Below are 20,111 nucleotides of genomic sequence, written 5' to 3'. Positions count from 1 at the left end.
ACCCGACTCGCTCACTTTCTGCAGGTACTTTACTGTAGGTCTGGTTGCAATATTGCCAGCGATCATCTGGGAAAAAAACTGATGGGAAAGGAAAAAGGCAAGAAAAACGCCATGTGTACATCAGCTTGCATCCAGCTGTGCAGATTTAACCCCTGCAGGTGGGAAGACAGGTCCTCTCTGAGTGAATTACATGCTAAATGTGGGCAATGATTAGTAGTTACAAAACCAACCCACAACCCACGTTTTCCAAGCCCGGAGTTGGGTAACAGTACATTAGACGCACAAACCGTTCCCGATGCACATGTGCACACATCACACACAGACGCACACACATACACATAAACTATTGGCTTCCTCTTCTGAGCTAAAAAAAAAAGGGGGGGGCGGGGATGTGGGGCAGGGAGTTGGGGTGGCTAAGGGCTGGAGGGGAACGGACGTGGTCCAGGGCTGGGGGCCAGGGTGCAGACGAGAGGGGATTTACGATCAGACAAGACTGCATCCTGTTTATATTTTCCAGGACCCGTCCGACGAGGCGAGGGACGGACAGACAGACAGACAGAGAGACGGAGAGAGAGACAGACAGAGAGGAAGAGAAGAGAAGAGGAGGAGAGGGAGCAGCACAATTAATGCAAGCAGGTTTGCTTTCTGTGAGCACGCCAAGCCGAGGTCAATGTGTTCCCCAGTCCCGGCTCCCCGGTGTATGATGTCTTTCTTTCGCTCTTTCGCTCTCTATCCCCCCCCCATCCACCCACCCACCCTCCTTCTCGCTCTCCATCCCCCAGAGGACCAACCATCCCCGATCGTTCCACCTGGCCGCCGCTTCGGCTCTTCGTCTGCGTTAATACTTCAGACCGGAGGAGCTGCTGCTGCTGCTTAGGGCTGCACAAAAACATCTGGTCTGAGAGTGGAAGGGGACGACGAGGCAAGACAGGACAGGATGTGGAAGGAAGCTGGGGTGAGGAGGGAGATGAGGAGCACCAGCCACAACACCATCTGCACTAAACCCCAAACCATCAGCTGCCTGCCCTGTGAAGGTGGAGGCCGCAACCTCCTTCACTGCTGAGAATAAAAACTGCTGTGTTTAGATCTCGTTTTAAGACATAAAAGGACACTTCGTACAGATTGTTTGATTAAAAAGGGCAAAAAAACTAAAACCACTTGCTCAAAAATAGCTTAAAGGGATAGTTCAACATTTTGGCAAATTGGCCCATTGCCATAATCCCTATAGTTTTAGGAGTAGGTTTAATTTTCGGTGCAAGCTATTTTTAGAACGGCGGCGCAGAGCCGTGAGCTGCTCAGAGCTACACTACGGAGGCTCATGGGATTTCTTGATTTCCCTCATCAAACTCATCAAATACACAATCCAACAACTCCAATCCAACAAAGTTGTTTTAGAGGTAAATTCATGCAAAACCGCTGATTCGCGTTGCCTTCAGGGACAGTTTTTCAGCAAGCAGTCTCTGTATTTACCTCGAAAACAACTCTGTCTCGTAACGTTCCATTATTATCTCCTAGCGTGGTGAATGTGCAGGTCACAACTTGTCCACGAGAGCGTTTGGAGTTGTTGGATTGTGTATTTTATGAGTTTGATGAAGGAAACCAATAATTCCCATTAGCCTCCGTAGCGTAGCTCTGAGCAGCTTGCGGCTGTGCTCCGCCGTAAAAATAGCTTGCACCCAAAATGTTGAACTATCCCTTTAAAACTCAAAGGTTTTGCATGTCTACATGCTGTTCGACTTCTACGAGATTGAGATATGCTGCTTCATTTTGCTTTTTCCACGATCATTTTGTAAAACCTCACTTTATTTCTGCTGAAAACGTTATTGCCATGTCTCAATTCAGCACCTAAAGCACAGACAGGCTGCTGCTTTAAAGGGTCGAGTCAATGGTGGTGCTGAAGAAACGCAGCTGACAAATGTTTAATAAATGTTTCAGTAAGAATCATCTGAATCTGTCTGGAGTGACTCTAACACATTGCCAGCGGTAATGAAAAGCTTTGCAGAGAGAGAGAGAGAGAAAAAAAAAAAAAACGGCCCCCGACCAGAGGGGAATGGAGGTTCATAAGCCGCAGATCTCCGAGTCCAGCATGGACACCCGGAGGGCAGCGGAAACTTGATTCAACGACGTGACTTTAACATTTTGCCTGAGGGATTCTCTCTCTCCTGACTGCTCTTGGCTGACTCCGAGCACACATTTGGTTTAGTTATGAAAACATCCGATGGGAAGGGAGGAGGAAAAAAAAAAAAAAAGAGGCAACACAACACAATTTAATCTGAACCTTATGTGGACTCATTTTCCTCTTTCTTTCTTTCTCTCTTTCTTTGCACTCTGTCTTTCCAAAATGCTTCGAATTCACCAGCGATCTAGAGGGAATTGAGGGCCCCCTAAATGTACAAGAATGCACATTTGCAAAACATCACACTCGTATCCAAACTAGGTATGGATGGAAGAAGAGGAAGAACTGGAACTGACCAGGGAGCATGGAGGAGATCGGTCATTTGTGGTTTTTCCAACGAGGATGGTCTTAATTATGTGGGTTCACAAGAGACCCCCACCACCACCACCACCACCACTGAATCAAGGCCTTCTCCTCAGGGGTCACATCCGCTGACCCTCACACCAAACTGGCTCCTTCTACTAGAGAATCAAACCTCTAAATACAAAACATTGGAAGCGAAAGATACTTGCGGTGTCATTGTAAGTTGAAGTAACTTGAACTTTTGATTGATTGAGAATAGAATAGGATAGAATAGAACTTTATTGATCCCTGAGGGGGAAATTCACGGTGTCACAGCAGCAACAGATACAAAGACAAGGCACACAAAGAAGGTAACATATCAATGTTCCTCTGTGCAACATTCGCAATAAATAGAATACATAAGTTAAAAAACCTATGTGTTGTTAAAGTGCTAGGATCTGATTGACTGTTTTCTAAGTAATCAATAAAAATAACACTCAGAGAAACTAAATGCTACAAGGTTGGATGGTGGATTCAGGTGGGCTGGGCTTTGTTGTGACATCACAAAGTTACAGAAGTGCCAACAGCTCCTTATAAGGCTCAGTTTCTGAAAACAGACTGTGTGGATTTCTCTGCGGCCTGAAGCTTTGATACATTCACAGTATCAATTATGGAGCCTGGAGCTGCTCTATGATCAAAAAAAGACATGGACTTCTCACTTTACACAATATGGGACCTTTAACTTCCAGTGATGAGGTGAAAAAATGAGTCAGGAAGTGGGGGTTAAGTTCCAGTACGGGACTTCAAAAAAAGGTAAAACTCACAGATCTTCAGTGTCAAGACACAACAGCTCATCACCCTCAGAAACCAGGAAGTTGTGTCAAAAGAAGTCCGTCAGCACCTTCGCATTTCAACAGGAAAGAACCCAGGGCTGTGTTTTGCATTAATGTTGTGCTTCTTTTTTTTTTTTCCCCCTGCACCGAACTCCCTCGAGCCACCGGAGCTGCAGCAGTTCTCCAGCGGCTCTGTCCTCAGATGAATTGTGAAATACTTTGGGCATTACACCATTACAAAACCACAGGAACGTTTTCATTACTCGCCGGGGCTTCCGGAGCACTTCTTTTGCACCTGTATTTACAATACCCAACATCTGTTCCCGGAGCTGAAACACCGCAATAATATGTGCTCTTAAAAGTGCGCACACACAAACACACAGCGATGACAAAGACAAACACACGTGCTCACACACTCCAAACATGCGGAAAATGTGTGCAGGCATACACACACGCACACAAAGAAGCACACACACAGCTGTCACTGGGTAAAGGTAAGTGCCGGGGTTAAGGAGTACAAGCAGCACATTTCCGGATTTTATAAACAGAGGCCTCAAATAAACTTCACATGCTGATCCGACTGATATTTATGTGACCCGTCCTGAAATTCCTGAAGTGTCTTTAAAAGGACAGATGAGTTGGGAAAAGCACTTTATAAGGCAAGGCCAGGCTGTAAACATCAGCGAGCATTTAGCACTGTTTGGCCCATTTAGTCTTGCACAGCATAATTTATGTCAAACACACAAAACACAGCTCATTTTTGCCGCCGTTTTTTTCCCCCTCCTCCTCCTCAGCGGAGTAACTTGTTTCCTGCGTCCTGTCGGCCCAGGAAGATCAATGGGTTTGGTTTAAAAACACTCAAGTACTGAGTATTTAGGTTTGGGGGTGGGATTTTTTCACTAAGCAAATCACTTTTCACATTTAACCGAGTAAATCATTTAAGCCGTTTAGTCTAAGATAGAGAAGTGGATGCTAAATATCGAGCCTGATCTTTCTCAGTCAAATAACAGGCTCAAGCAAAAAGCTTTCAAGCAGACGCAGCGCAGAGTTGTGTGTTTATTATTCTGCATAATCAATTTTACTGGCTCTTTTTGTTCCAGTGGGCTTCCCCTGTTTAGAGAGGCTTGTAAACAGTGTGTCCGGATGTGGCACAAACCAAACACGCACACACGCACGCGCGCACACATGCGTCCGCGTACAAAAAAACTCGAACAAGCGTCTGTGCGCTCACACACACAATTTGCACTGTTTAGACTGTGGAAATGAGTCATCTGCTCGCACCAGGATCAGTTGAACGCCAACAGGACGACAGAGAGACGCCCGGGCTCCGCGAGGCTCCACAAGACCGCATGATGGTTTCCAACGCTGCACCGAAAAAAACACCTGGAGGGGTTCATTATGTGAAGCTGTTTTGTGTAGTCTGTGCTGAGGTGGGAGCAGGGTCAACGCAACACAACGCAACGACTGGAGAAGTGAGATCAGAAGAAATCGGCGCCTTTGTGGACGAAAATATTTTCAGTGATTCTGCGCAAATACATAAACACAACACCGTCTGCTGGCTGCGTCTCCACTGTTTGAATCGGCCCTTCACCTTGTTCGCCTGGTTGTTTTTTTCTTCCATATACAGTTATACACAGTAGATTTTACAGGTTTTAGAAAACAGACAGCTGTGGCTTTGTCTGTATAAATGCTCCAAACTGATCCCAGTCTGCAAATTCCAACACAATTTGGCTTATGACCACAAAGGGAAACATTGTCTACTTAAAGTTGTCCACTACTACTGCTGCTGCAGCGTGACTCTTCCTTCACAGCGCGTTTCATTTATTAGAGGCCTGGTGTGGAAAAATGATCAAGTGTTTCATTAGATAAAAGCTTAATTGGTGGAAAATCGACAATGATTAGGGTAGCAAAGACATCTGTCTCTCTGTCTCGACCTTTTAATCATCTCATGTCCCATCAGATTTACTGTATCTCATGACTCTTTGAACCTGGAAACCCTTGGAAAGAGCTCTGTGGTTCAAGTTACTGCAGTTATTGTTATTTAGTTTATTTCATCTATGCTCCTGTCTTATCAAATTACAGGAAAGTTAAGTCCTTTACACTCTCTATTCAACATAAAACATTAAATATTAAGCGTAAAAATGATTGACTATATATTTCACGTAGCAAACATCTGTTGCTGCAGTTCTGCACCTGACAGGCAATAAAACACGGTCCCTCGACAACGACTCTATCCATGTCAGCCCGTCCAGTAACAGCGCTCCGTGCTGACACTCGTCTGACAGAGAGCCCGGGCAGAATGACGTGACGGGGAGCTACATCAGATACATCAGGAACGCTGCCGCCACTGCTGCTCCTGCTGGCGTGCAGACTGCGACTAACACAGTCCAGTAGATCGTCTTAGTGTGTACATAAATCTGTCAGCCTGTGAGAAACGATGATGAAAGCCATGTCTACTTCAGACGCAGTGACTGAGACGGAGGACGGCGAGCGGACACGGAGGAGTGAGTTTGATTGAAGGTCAGAATCCACAATTGCAGAAGGGGCTGAAGGAGGGATGTGGTTTTACTGTGGCGGGTTGTTTGTCTCTGCAACGTGTAAAATCTGCACTCAAAAGGTTAGAAAGACCAAAACAGGACATTTTTAAGAATCCAGACAAAAAAATGCTGGATTTTTTTCCAAAAAGCTCTGCATTGGTTCATTTTACTTTGGTGTCAAAGTTTAGATCAGTGAATGCAAACTGGGGTCAGTATTTACCCTCTCTACTGACATTGCCCTCACTGATAGCTGCTCTGCTTGGCTGTTTACATCCTCAGCAATATAACATTTGACCACTAGAGGTCGCTATTTAGAGATACAACAGTGCTGGGCAGACATGTACTGGTACTTTATCCAAAGACTTTGATGTTATTCAAACCTCTCAGGTGCATCAAGACCAAAACAAACAGACTGAAAAACAGCTTTTATCCCAAAGCCATTACAATACTTAATGTAAATATGAACTGACACCCTATTGTTATATCATTATATACATATTTCTTATGTATTTACTTTTATTTTTATAAATATTCTCTTATATTTTACCCTGCTAGCCATCAATGCACTTGCACTGTCACTTTATTCAAATGCATACTCAGGATCATACATAACTGTTGAATAACTGAATGATTGTTTGTTGTCTGTCTTGTTTCTATGTCGTTGCACTTGCAGGTTTTATCTTTTAATCTTGTTGCGCTACTGTGCAATGACAAAATTAATTCTAAATTATGATTCAAATACAACAAACTACCACTTAAACATTTCTGCTGCAAAATTAACATGATTTTTCACAAAGTAAAATCATCTCAATGAAGCAATTTTAGAGTGAAATGTCACCCTTTGGTTTAGCTGCTCATGATACATACATCAAAAAGCTTAGAAAGCACTGAGCAAATGGTCACTTACAGCACAGCCATTATAGTTGGAATAGTTATGGTCTGTACTGTATCACCCTGACCTCTCTGTTGAGACAAGTTAGATCATGGTTTTAAATATCTAAAAATAATTGATCAGAAATGATTACCTGTTCTTTTAAGTGTAAGAGCAGGACAGTTGACACAGATGCTAATGAGTGGAGATTTAAATAATAAGCAGAGGCCTCTCCCCACAGAGCATAATGTGTCACTGGAATAAAAATTGTGTGAATCAGATGCTGTGACCTTCACAGTCACCAGATATCAGCCCAGTCTAACACCTACAGAGAGGCAGAGGTGGAGTCATACATTAGAGCTTTTCAGAAACAATGAATAATAAATACATACTAATAAGAGTGGAAAGCAGGGGAAAGCCACGTCACCCGTCTTCTCCTGGGGTCTCATGGTGTCCTGACTCCTTATTTGGACATTTTATGATGGTTGTTCCTTTAGTTTAGCATAGATAATGTACATCTTTAACTGAATAGTACAGACTCTATTCAATTAATGGAAAACCAGCTCTAGTTATTTTCATTTTAAACAGAAGTATTACATCATACTATGTTAAATCTCTCTGAGAAAGAGTGGGTACATTTCTATCAACCAGTGACGGGATGCATTCAAGTTTCAAGTTTTTCCTCTCCAGGTTTAAAAATCCTTCCTTTCATTAAAGGATCACGGCGTTCAACCTGGATTCCCTCGGTCAGTGCGTATGATGTAAAGAGCAGATTTTCTTAATAATTTGGGCGCTCAGCGGCGGCTTAAAAAGGGGATTTGAAGTGACCTCAATGAAACAGTCTTTAATGGATCTGGTATGAGTGCGCTCTTGCATTACATTACATTGCATTTGAAACCGGCCGACCCGTGATCAACTGTAATTAAAGTGCTGATTATGTAACACATCTGTCCTCAAGAAGTTGTTTCTGCGGGCTCGGTGCGAGTCGGAGTGGACAAACAACAAACTTCCCTAATGACATCAAGATTTCCATCCATTCTTGTGCGCACACAAAGAAAAGAAATGCACAACCAACACTGGGCCTGACGCTGCTGCCCTCTGCCCTTCAGCACAGATGAAGAATTGATTTAAACAGTCTCTGATCTATAAGCAGGTTGGTATTGTGCTAGAGGGCAGGATGTGAACCCCCCACCTCCCTCTACCACCACCACGATGTACTTCTTGTGTATGCCGCCTCATGTGTATGTGTATGTGTGCATGCTCCTCTGCAGCTGTGCAAGGTGGGGATCGTGTGCGTGACCCGAGTGTGTCGCAGCCGTCGTTATGTAGTCGTTTATTTTATTTTTCAGGAAGCGGTGCGTCGGAGAGTGCGCTCCTGCAGCAGCTCATTGTTACCTGAGCAGCACAAGGAAACAACTGCAGTTCCTTCTCTTGATGTGTTTTTGTGCCTCTTCGGCTTTTGTTCCTTTTTTTTTTTTTTTTAATGAAAGCGAAGAAGGAAAAAACACAGATCGACTTGTGGGTACATGAGTGTGTTGTTGTGTGGCTGCATGTGTCTGTTTGTGTGTATTTAAGCTACGTGTGGTGGTATAGGGGCCCTGGTGAAGGGGCCGGGGGTGTGGGGGGTCCTCACCCATAATCAACCTCTCTCTATCACACACACACATGCAGTCAAACTCCTATTTACATCTATTCATCTTTGTTTTGCACCTTCTATCAACAAAGGATCAAATGATTAGGTGCATGTGAAGCGGTGCCTGTAAAGTTATAATTACCGCTCGACTCCGAGCTGCAAAGCGTTTCAGTCTCCTTGCTTGGTGTTTTGATTCGTGTTTCACTCTCGCTGCTCTTGTCTGTGTTGTTCACCAAAACAAAAAAAGCAGCACTGTGCACCACCTGCTCTGCAACAAACAGCACTGACAATACCACACACTAACAGAAAGTTAGCAACAAGCTGGTTGTTGTCACCTGATTGTGATGCTGCATGAATCTAACATGCATATGGTTATTAATTCTTACTAATTTCTTAGTCCACATCTGAGTAAAACAAACAACCCCACCGTTTGATCACAGAACTTTGGCTTTTCTTTCATTCTGACACCGCAGCTTTGAGCTGCAGCAGTTTCAGTGACTTTACTGTGGTGCTGTTTGATGTGTTGATATCAAAGAAAAAGGCTGAATCGCTGCACAATTAGATATTTAGACAGATAATCACAGTATTTCTCTTTTAACCACGCCCGCTATGATTAATTTGTATTAGAAATAGTTGATTTTTTTGCTATTTGCATGATTGTCAGGTTTGCTGCCTACATCTTTAGGTACAGTCAAACATAGTCATGATTCTGGGTAAAGAAAAGTGTCAAAACATCAGAATATTAACTGTTCTTCATATATATGAATGATGGATACGCGCTACAATAAATGCATCAATCAAACATTAAAACTGATGACTAGCTTTAATGTTGCAAATGATCTGTGTATTTTTACGAGCCTTAAAAATGAAATGAAATGTGAATATCAACCAATTAGATCTTCACAGTATATAGTTTAATGGTCGGACTACGATAAACAGGTTCGTGTTGCACTTCCGGAACGTTTCTAGCTGTGTTTGTTTTCTATTTCACATCCGTTAGCATTTTATTTGCACTTTATTTAGAGGCTGAAAGAGCCTACAGAGCGCAGCAACGTCAGGACAAAGCCTTAAATGAATTCTGAAGCTGCTGGTTCTCCTGCGGTGTTTCTTGCGAGGAGCCTGTGTTTGTCTAGTGATTTGGGTTTGGAGATTTTTGGGGGAAGCGAGCGGAGTCCAACGGGGTTGAGGAGGTTGTTGTCTCCCTCCGGGGCGCGAGGAGGTTTCTCAGAAAACACTGCCAGTCACGTCTGGCCCTCTGCGGACAGTAAATCACGCTCTTCGCCGGAGTGCTTCCGCACAGCAGCCCCAGATCCCTCCTCAGCTGGAAATGCAATACGCCACGTACCCCAGGCACCGGGACCACCCAGGAGGCACATGGGGTCACACATGCACATGCACACACACAGAAAAACTAAATGTGCATGTGCTCATACAATCACACACACACATATATACAACCGATATGTTAGTCCTGGGGATGTGAGGTGGATTGGTTTGTGGCGGCAGGGGTGAGGGGGCAGAGGAATTTCACAACAAGTGGTGGTTTCAGTGGTTTCTCTCACTGGGATCTGAACACCACAGAAACTCCCAAACTTCCTCCTTGGCACATATCAAAGGATGGTTGACCGACCCTGTGCGTTTTTTTTCGGAGGGAGCTGCAGGAACGTCCGGACTCCAAGAAAACTTCGAAAAATAATTGTTAAAAACTAATTTAGGAAGAAATAAGGCACTATAGCAATTGTGGTTTGGGCAGCGTCCTGGCAGGCAGAGGTGGGGTCCAGAGACAAAAGAGGGAAAATAATATGAGGCCTGAAAAATGCCAATGCTCAATAACAAAATGCGATTCGAGTGCCATTTGTTTGTTGGTCGGATGCCTGAGCCCGTGAGGCAAACCAAACTACTAAAAGATGGTGAGCGAGCATTTTTCGGCGAGCTGCCACGCGCAACTTTATTTTCCCAAATGATGCTGGTTTTAGGGGAAAGAGAGCAAAGAGGCAGAGGATGCGAAGAGCAGCAGTGATGTTTCGCAACTGCTCTGAGGAGTTGGGCATGTTTTTTTCTCCTTGGCATATTTATATTATACAGATTTCATGACTTTATCACAACCTATAGCTGTGTTTCTAGTGACAGGGATTTGATGCGTTTAGGGAACTTGTTGCTGCTTCTTCAGAGGCTACTTAGAAATCTGGGATGATCAAATGTTTTTCATGTGACTAATCTGATGTCTGTGTTAATAATAAGATACCTTTTAGACTTATTGTAGTGATGGAGCGGGAAAATACGTGAAAAAACGCTGCAGACGATATTCAAACCCAACCCTCGCCGATCTGAAAACACTGTTGGATTTCATCTGCTTCATACAAACGTGGCCTTTCGACAGTAGGACAGTGTTTACTCGCCTGCCTCTTTGCAAACAGCTGCGAGGTCTGCTCCCACGTATCCATGAGCGGCATCCGCCAGCTGCGTCAGCTCCTCGCCGGTGGCGCTGCACGGCACCGAATTCAGCTGCTTTTTCAAAATGTCTGCACGCTCGGCTGCACCAGGAACTCCCACCTGCCAAAACCCAAACAGCAGAACAGAATGTTTTATTTACGCGTCCAGCGACTGTGGTGGAAACTTTCAAGGAACTTCCAGGATTTCACAACATGGCAATGGTTTTTTTTCTCAGTAGCCTGATCATGTTTTCAGTGATCGTTGTTTGAGCTACCGACTCTTTCATCACTGACTCACACAGTGTGTTGAACGAAGCCAGGTCTATCTTTCTAAGTTTTAAGCCCGTTCACCCGCTACTCCTGCTCACAGTGCCTGCTGGGACTCACCTCCAGCTCTTTGTCAAAGCGTCCTGGTCGGCGCAGGGCGGGGTCAAGGGCGTGGGGCCGGTTTGTGGCCCCGAGGACCAACAGCTGACCCGAGTGACCCTCCTGGAAAGGAGATGAAAGAGTGGAGATTAGTTTAGTGCAGATAGTTTTATGTAACTTTGTCATTACTGTGCTGCTTCGATGCACAGATACTGAATGAACTGCTGATCTCCTGCTCAGTCCAGTTCTCACTGCCGAACCGGACCACAAGACACTTAAAGGGGAACTATACAAGTTTGGTCGCTTTTCGGTTGTTCTGCTAACCCTCCTCCTGGCCATGTGCATTTGTTTACAACGAAGCTGGTGAGAAATCAATCAATAGAGCGCTACATAATGTTATACATCATATACAATGTTACAACGTGTATATTTGTGTAGTCTTATCTGTCATAAACAAGAGATTACAGGGCATGTTTGTGTCATGGTGCGCAGAGACGAGAGCTGGGACACTGGGGCGGGGTTGTTTTCCAACCAAGAGACGAAAATGTGGGAAGCAGAGAGCCTCCATTCTCCCTTGCAACAAGTATTGTCATTTATTAAACTATCACAATAACTCCAAACCTGTTTAATTAAGAAAAAAATGTAGCATAGTTAAGCTAGAAATCCTGCATAGTTCCTCTTTAAACCTCCTTCTTCACTTTGGGCAGAAACTTCATCCCAACCGATTCAAAGTAGTAACGAGGCTGCTGTATCGGATGCCTCAGCGCGACCTGAACTCCTCCATTGGGTGTCTGGGAGAGAGTGTGATGAGCTGTGACATCCAGAGGAGGCCAACAGTAGAGCTGCTGCTCCTTAGGCTACAGGAGGTCTTGCAGGCAAGTCCAACTGGTAGGAGGCCTTGGGGTCAAACCAAGAACACAGCAGAGGCCACAAAGCACCTCAGGAAAACTCTGCTGGGGGGGGGGGGCATCTGTACTCTACACAACCTTGCACAAATAGATGAAAGTATATGTGTGGACAGATGGATGGAATAACTCCAGCATGTAGAGTTATATGTGACTTTACTGCGCTGGCTGAGGCGGACACCAGGAATTACACTTAGTAAAACATCCGTCTATTTACTGTAACTTCATGACCACACATTTGCGACTTCATCCCCACAGCTCAGTGTTGCGTGTACTTAAGGAGTTTGGTTATTTTTTCAAATCCTCAGAGAATGTTTGGCCTGCGTCCGAAGCTGAACTCCACTTGTTTCCTGCGGTGGTGGTCTGCCGGCAAGATGAGGGATATTTTTTCCACCTTTCAGGCAGAACTGAAACACAAATAAATTACAGCGCAAGTAGGAATGCTGCGCTGCGGAGCAGGAAGTGCTCTCTGCGCATTCCTAGAACCAATCAGTGTGATGACCTTGGATCCTCTGGTCTGGAAAACAGACAGGAGCAGGCAGGGAGGGAGTCGATGCATCTGTGTAGTATCACCAGCTGAAATGTGGGCTCCATGCCTGAGGACACAGAGTTGTACTTCACTGATAAAGTTGTGGCAAATTGGCAGGTCATGGTGACCATAGGTGATCTCTTTCCCAGGCTCCCACTGGGTGTGTGTGTGTGTCTTTTTTCTCATCATGAGCCATCAGTGGACGAACGACACCCAGGAGGTCCAGCCCACGGCGTGTGAAGGGCGTCCAGCAGGATGCGGAGATGGTTTCTGCATGACAGTCTGCATTTCCACTGAGGACATTTCCTGACTCTTAAAGGGATAGTTCACCCAAAATTCTAATTTTGTCGACTAAGGGCTGGGAGAAGTTTCAGAGTCCTCCGTGCCTTCTCTGAGTTACAGCGGGGCTCCGTGCAGCACTGCATGTCCATATGACGGTTGCGAACAGAGCCCACTTTTTTTCGTCCAAAAAGACACACCAAAAAACATCCAAATACCTCCATAGTGCTCGTCTGTAATGTCCCTCTTGTATTGAAGCCCCAACATGAGAAATTGTTACGAAAAAATTTAAATAAGTATATGTTTTAAGCTTGTTTGTAGCGGAAGCTCCCAGTGTTGCTCTGCCGGAATCTTGCACGATTTGCAGAGCCGTGAACTGGGTGTCAATGCAAATCGCGCAAGATTTGGACGGACCAGGAAGAGCAGCGCTGGGAGCTTCTGCTACAAACAAGCTTAAAACATATACTTATTTACTTCAATACAAGAGGGACATTACAGACGAGCACTATGGAGGTATTTGGATGTTTTTTGGTGTGTCTTTCTGGACAAAGAAAAGTGAGCTCCGTTCGCAACCGTCATATGGACATGCAGTGCTGCACGGAGCCCCCCGGTAACTCAGAGAAGGCACGGAGGACTCTGAAACTTCTCCCGGCCCTTAGTGGACATGAGGGTGAGTAGATATGAGTGAAATTAGAATTTTGGGTGAACTATCCCTTTAAGCCGTGTGTGTGCTGGACGAGCAGCTGTCGGTCAGTCTAACACGGCGATAATCACTCACACTGTCGGTGCAGACGTATTGTGTAAATGATGTAAGCCGAGGAGGAGACATCTTCCCTTTGAGATTAGATTAACTAGTCTAGAGAGGATGCAGCTTCAGATGAAGTAACAGGGAAACTTAAATAAACATGGAGGAGAAATAATAGAAAATGTTTGCTCAAGAGGAGGAGGAGGAGGAGGTTCAGGGGAGTCAGTGGGGGAGTATTTTTCAAAACAGTGCTGTGAAAGGTCAATCTAGAGGTGCTACAATATTAGATTTTCACTTCATGGTTATATTATATGGCTAACAGAATTCCTATTTAGGATTTAAATCACTATATCTATAAAAAATAAAGAAAATTAACAATGCTCAATAAAATTCTTCTTAAACATTGTTTTCTCTTTTTGGTAAATGGATTAAACTCAAATTAAAATGTAGGGAGGTGGTGGAGAGAGAGTCCGTGGCTTTAACTTTGCAGAAGTAAAACACACAAACAAGAGTCAACAGGTGCAGAACTTACTGATCCGATCCCGTCCATCAGAGTCAGGAGAGAAGCTACGACTCGTTTCTCCACCTCGTTCTGAGCTCCCTCTCGCTTCGGGCACAAAGCGTCCAGCTCATCGATGAAGATGATGGCGGGCTGCCTGTCAAACCGAGAGACAGGATGAAAGACGGGTCAAATCCGCAGCTTTGTACTTTAAAACAAAACTCTGAGTCTCAACACAACATTTTGAGATGGATTAGTTCTCTTCTATGATGTCTATGTGAGTAACAGTGATGGTCGTATGTGGGCTTTACCTCTGAGACGCTTCAGTAAATATCTGTCTCAGCTTTGCTTCTGTTTCACCATAGAATCTGTAAAAAGATAATAATAACAATAACAATAACAATAATAATACATCAAATAATAATAACTTGTTGCCAGGCAAAGCTGTAAACATGTCTGAAAAAAGAGGCTGTAAATATGAACTGTGACTAATATTAAATGTACATCCATTTCTGTAAAAGGGTGCATACTGAGTATGGAACAATCTTGAGAATGAATTCTTCAGAGATTTAAAGGTCTCTTCAAAAACAAAATAATTGATAAATATAAACTAATGGTTTGATTTCATATAATAGAATATTTGATGGCATCATTATCTTTGTAAAAAACACCAGTAGAGGAAATGGGTGATCTGCCAGTTGTATAATAGGTGAAAAGGGTAGGCGTTGCAAGCTTATAGCTTCAGCCTGTACCATTTTGGTTGAATATAAAGTTGTTTCTTTATGTTGATTTATACAATCAATAATATATAAGAGAATAAACCAACTTCTGTTTATTCTTTTGCCCAAACAGAATAAAAATCCAAACATATATTTTCCACTGGGACATGAAAGTGATCGTACTTGCTCAGGATCTCTGGGCCGTTGATAACCGTCATGTGAGCTCCGACCTCATTGGCTATGGCTCGTCCAATCATGGTCTTCCCTGTGCCCGGGGGACCGTACAGGAGAACTCCTCGGGGAGGGGGGATCCCTGCGTTGACAACAGCTCATGATAAGCTGAAAACTTACCACTGAACATTATAATGAGGTGAAAACCTGAACCTACCGTAGTTGCTGAACAGCTCCGGGTGCTTCAGTGGAAGCTCGATTGTCTCTCTGATGGCGTCCAGCTGGCTGCTGAGGCCACCGATCATGCTGTATGTGACCTTTGACCTCGTAGCCTCTGCGTCCGGAGCCTCCTGTCCCGCTCTGTCTCTGAAGCTGACTTTGGTGGAGCAGGAGAGGCTGTAGAAGGTGTCAGAGCTCAGCACGCCACCAGGGGGCGCTGTGGGGATTTTCTCTGCCAGGTCTAATTTGTGTGAGCTCTCCTCCTGACCGACAGCATCCTCCGCTGACTCTGCAGGAGGATTCTGGGAGTTGTAGGAGGGCGTGCAGGGAGAAGGGAGTGGGGAGAGGGGAGAGAGCTGGATCGGCCTCCGTGGGGTGCTGGCTGCAGGACCGGGCTCTCCAGGGGCGCCCGGTGACCCGTCAGCGTTCCTGTCGTCCACCGTGAGCATGCTGAGCTGCAGGGAGAGGTCGGCCGACGTGGAGTCCAGGGCAGAGCTGATCACAGAGGACTCCTCGGTGTCAGGGCCGAGTCCTGGGGAAGGAGCTTGTCTCTGCAGGGTCACACCGTCCTCCCCTCTGATGGCTTCGACACGGAGGCCGCACGACCGGCCATAGTAGGACAGAGACAGGACGTTCCCTGGTAGGACGATGTTCCCAACTGGACCAAGAGAAACAAAGCAGGACAGTTATTCCAGCTCAGGAAATGAGGTAGATTGATTAGATTAGCAATTAAACAGAAAAAGGCAGGAACATAGAAAATCAAATCACAGTAGATATGTCTCACACATAAACTGGAAAAAAGAGATACATCTGATAGAAGAAAATCAGCAAAATGTACTTACCCAAAGATCTCAGGAGGAAGTTCTTGAACTCATCTGTCTCCAGAGTGTCGTCTTTTGATCTGAGAAAGAGTTCATATGTATATGACAATAAATTACACACACACACACACACACACACACTGTACAATTTCCTTTACAATGGTGTCCAGGCTGAAACAGCAGCATCACACAAAACAAAAAATGTAGGTTACAAAACTATATTATGAACTAATGACAACTTAGATTCTGATGAAGCACCATAGAAATACACATACACAAAAAAAAAACCTTCACATGTGAAATAACAAAGACGCACAGTAGATTAAAACATGTATTGAAAAGGATGAAGAAAATATAGAGCATACTGATTGAACACTGAACATTTGAACAGTAGTGGCCACATACAGCCAGCAGATGGCAGCATCAATTTAACTGCTTTTGATATAACAAAATGAGGTGATATGTTGTTGCAACATGAGAAGTGAAACCATTCCTCATCTAATGATAATATGAAATGATGTATAATATGAGGCAAAATGTAATTTCACTGTAGTCTGATCCATTATGTACAATTCTCCAGTGATAACCAGATGATTTTTACCTGTTGAATAAAACCACCTCTTCAGCCCGAAGCACAGGACCTGTTATCGGCTGCAGCGTCACCTCCCCACCTGACTTCACCTTCAGGTTGGTCTGGATGTGTTTGTGAAGACCGACTTTCCCACCAGGGAAGGGAGCGACGGGCCATCCCAAACACACCTGTAACACACCAGATATGTTTAATGCATTAGCCAGTGCTGGTTTGAAATAACAATATAACTAAAGGCGGGTTTACACTGCACGACTATTCGTCTGTTCACATCTCAAACTGCACGAGCTTCCCTCTTCAGTCCTATGTCTCAGATCAGTCTCAGACCCCCACTAATTACACGTCGTTCTACGATTGCTCTCCACCACGATTACCCTGCGATGCCGCTGAGATTTGTGCTGCTCTATAATTGCTCGATTGTAAACCTCAAATTGACATTGGTTCCTGATATTGGTTCCTATAGCAGAGTCCATGTGGAAGATCAGACCGACAAACACACACACAGAAAGCGCGCATCACCTCCGAGGACGCTGCTGCAGAGAGAGAGAGAGAGAGAGAGAGAGAGAGAGAGAGAGAGACACACAGAGAGAGAGAGAGAGAGAGAGAGAGAGCGGCGCTCTCCAGCCAGCTGACGTGTAGCTCACCTGCAGCTCACCTGCAGCTGTCAGAGGAGCCTCACTAGTTCTCTCTCTCGCCTGCACTTTGTTTAAAAATTCAGCTGATCAGGAGCCAGAGCACAGTGGAAGTGGCTGGTGTGTAGGCTCGCTATTTTATACTGTAACGGCAAGAAAAAATAATCGTCCTCAATTGCTGATTGATAGTGTGTGTACATTTGTCGGGCTGATCTTCCACCACGGACTGCGCTGCATTACTGATCATCACCCGGTCACCCTGTCTGTCACAGCTGTGGTCTAACTTCAGCTGGTCACTTCCCTGTCCCTCCTCTCTCTGTCTGCCCGTTCTAACTCCATCTGACGAGGTTCAGCATCACACTCAGGTTCATAAAGGCTCTGTGCTCTGTGCTAAAACAATCTGTCATGGTAAAAACTTGTCGTATGTGCAGAATCGTGACGTAAGACCCCATACATTGTCCGTCACGACGAGAAATTTTCTGGCATGTCAGAAAATAATCGGGAGGTCGGCGACTCGTCTTTAGGACGTCGGGACGTGACGCAGAGCCTCACTAACCATACGTCCCGATTATGCTCACGACCCCGCGATCCCTTATGCAAATTAGGCTGCGACTCGTCTGGGACGAGAAAATCGTGGCAAAATCGTACAGTGTAAACCCGCCTTAAGGAGAGAGGAACCAGATGAAAGGACACCTGTTGTTGTCCTGTGGGACTCGTCATGAGGACCGGTCTCCCGATGCACACTCCGGCTGACTTCATTGAATTGAGGCCCAGTTGGACTAAAGTTGATCTGCAGGTTTTTGGTGTTTTGTCATCGGCTGTGAAGAAATTAACAAAAACACATGAAACCAGGATTTCAAGAAAGTGTTTAAAACCTTCAATAAGAGAGGAGATTACAGCAGTTAAAGGCAGTAGATCAACTGTTAATGATGGGGATAGAGACGATCATATTCTCTATACTGAAAATGGGCTCTGATGTCATTAACCAGTCAGCTACTGAATCAACTGGTTCATTCAGCATTTGGAGCTGAAGCTAAACTACTGATTTAGGAGTATTCATTAACAATATTTCAAGTCTTTTCTCTGCAAACAGTTTACCAGAAGAACACTGAAGCAGGATGTTGGCTGTAAGTTACCATTCACCACATTCATGCTGATCACTTCTTGTTAACAGGGGGAAAATCAAGTCCTCACATGTGCACAATTAAAATCACAAATCTTTTGAAAGTTTAGACGCTAATTCAAGGCTTCAGTGGCCTGTTATGGAAACTAATTACATTTCCCTAAGTATTGCACTCAAATTTGAAATACAGTGCTTTACATTGAGTATTTACATTGTGCTTTCTATTGCAACTACCACAGCCGTTCTATGATTTCTACTACCTTTTACATTTGATGCATTACACATTTAAAGCTGTGTTTGGCCAAGACCCATGAGACCCATATTAGACACAGATATCAACCCGACATTTCCACTCTAATTGTATCAGGTGGTTGCATTTCATTAAGTGTTTAAATTTCAAAGGGGTAAAATTAATTCTGGACCAATAATCTGATTGTATCTGTATCTTGTATCATTTAATGAAGACTGATGTAAGCATCATTTTACTGTTGCAACTGCTTGTTCTGCAGGTTGAATATAATGCATGCAAGTAGGCCTATTGGTCCTTTTAACCTGAATACTTCCTCCATTTCTGGGTACAGTCTGAGCTGCAGTTGATAATAAATGCAGCACAAACTAAATAGTTAAAAGACTGTCACAGTGGAAGAAGTCATCTGTTTGCCTCAGTTTGAATGAACATCATCCAACATGAAAACCACGTTTGGTCTCAAAACGTGGTTCATGTTCAGTTAAAAACTGGATCAAAGACTGCAAAAGAGTCATTGAGTTTTAATATCCAATCACATCTGCAAAATATAAGTGAGTAGAGCAAATCTCACCTTTTTCTATGAAATCCGTGACAGTGAATGAGTTGCTGTTTGAACTTTTGCAGCTTCCTCCGTCCTGTCCAGATGTTTGCAGGTTGGAGGAGTCATGTGAACCCTCCTTCAGCACCAGAGAACCGTCCCCTTCACTCGACTTTTTCGATTTGCTCTTATTTTTCTTAGAAGACATTTTAATTGTCACAATATTCTCCACGTGAAACTGCAAACATGTGTAAACACGGAGCGGTGTTGCAAACTTCCTGGTTCGCCCTTAAGCCCCGCCCCATTTTTACCGTAACACCAGGAATCTCATCGGAAAATTAATAATTTTGTATTACTTGTATTTTAAAAATAATTACGCTGTAGTTTTTTTTAATTACTTGTAATAAATATTATGTTCCTGATTTAGAAAAAAAAATACCGAAAGTGCTTGGAGCTAATCTAGCCTTGAAAGGGAAAAAAAAAAAAAAAGCAGAACTCCTTTTAAAAATCACACAGATTTACTTTTTCGTTCTTATAGGAAGGTCAAAACATATTTTTCTCATTTAACATGATGAATTTTAAGCATTATAAAGGCACAGTCGTTAGTTCGGCACATATATACAATGTTATACGTAACATTTTCTAAGGTTTTCAACGATTTCTTTGATTGAACCTGTTAGCTTTTCTTCACCTCAGGCGCCATTTTGGAGACAACCCGCCAACCGCCACAGCGCGCGGTGTTCATCAATTTTATTTGTAGCCAGTTAAAAATCGATTCATGTGTGTTGATTATCTAGCCGATTAAAACATTACACATTGGCGATTGTTTCGGATATAATGTTCGCCCGGTAAATCACCCACCGTGGTAGCAGCAACGAGTTGAATTATCAGATTTGCGAAGGGAGTTAGTTTGGCGCAGCAGCTGACGTTATTACGGTATTTATGCAACGTCCGGGGCGGACCTT

The 20,111-nt window shown here is 44.1% G+C and overlaps 1 protein-coding gene across 1 annotated transcript in view; it reads right to left on the bottom strand.

Annotated features, from left to right (window-relative positions):
• afg2a (AAA ATPase AFG2A) overlaps window positions 1–20,110 on the bottom strand; it is a 126,081-nt gene extending 105,971 nt beyond the window's left edge. Inside the window, exons 1-11 of the mRNA XM_085789221.1 lie at window positions 20,008–20,110; window positions 19,180–19,384; window positions 17,932–18,056; window positions 16,619–16,776; window positions 16,039–16,097; window positions 15,195–15,854; window positions 14,990–15,119; window positions 14,399–14,455; window positions 14,121–14,244; window positions 11,152–11,253; window positions 10,732–10,885 (exon numbers count right to left, since the gene is read on the bottom strand). Coding sequence (XP_085645347.1) covers window positions 10,732–10,885; window positions 11,152–11,253; window positions 14,121–14,244; window positions 14,399–14,455; window positions 14,990–15,119; window positions 15,195–15,854; window positions 16,039–16,097; window positions 16,619–16,776; window positions 17,932–18,056; window positions 19,180–19,354 — 1,744 coding nt within the window. The 5' untranslated portion in view covers window positions 19,355–19,384; window positions 20,008–20,110. The remainder of the gene's footprint in view (window positions 1–10,731; window positions 10,886–11,151; window positions 11,254–14,120; window positions 14,245–14,398; window positions 14,456–14,989; window positions 15,120–15,194; window positions 15,855–16,038; window positions 16,098–16,618; window positions 16,777–17,931; window positions 18,057–19,179; window positions 19,385–20,007) is intronic.
• Between the last annotated feature and the right edge of the window lies 1 nt (window position 20,111).

Source organism: Trachurus japonicus, chromosome 10 (genome assembly GCF_045865225.1).
Source record: "Trachurus japonicus isolate A0001 chromosome 10, Traja_1.0".
In the NCBI taxonomy this organism is placed as follows: domain Eukaryota; kingdom Metazoa; phylum Chordata; class Actinopteri; order Carangiformes; family Carangidae; genus Trachurus; species Trachurus japonicus.
Note: the sequence above shows the minus strand (reverse complement) of the source record. Positions and strands in the feature narration are given on the sequence as shown.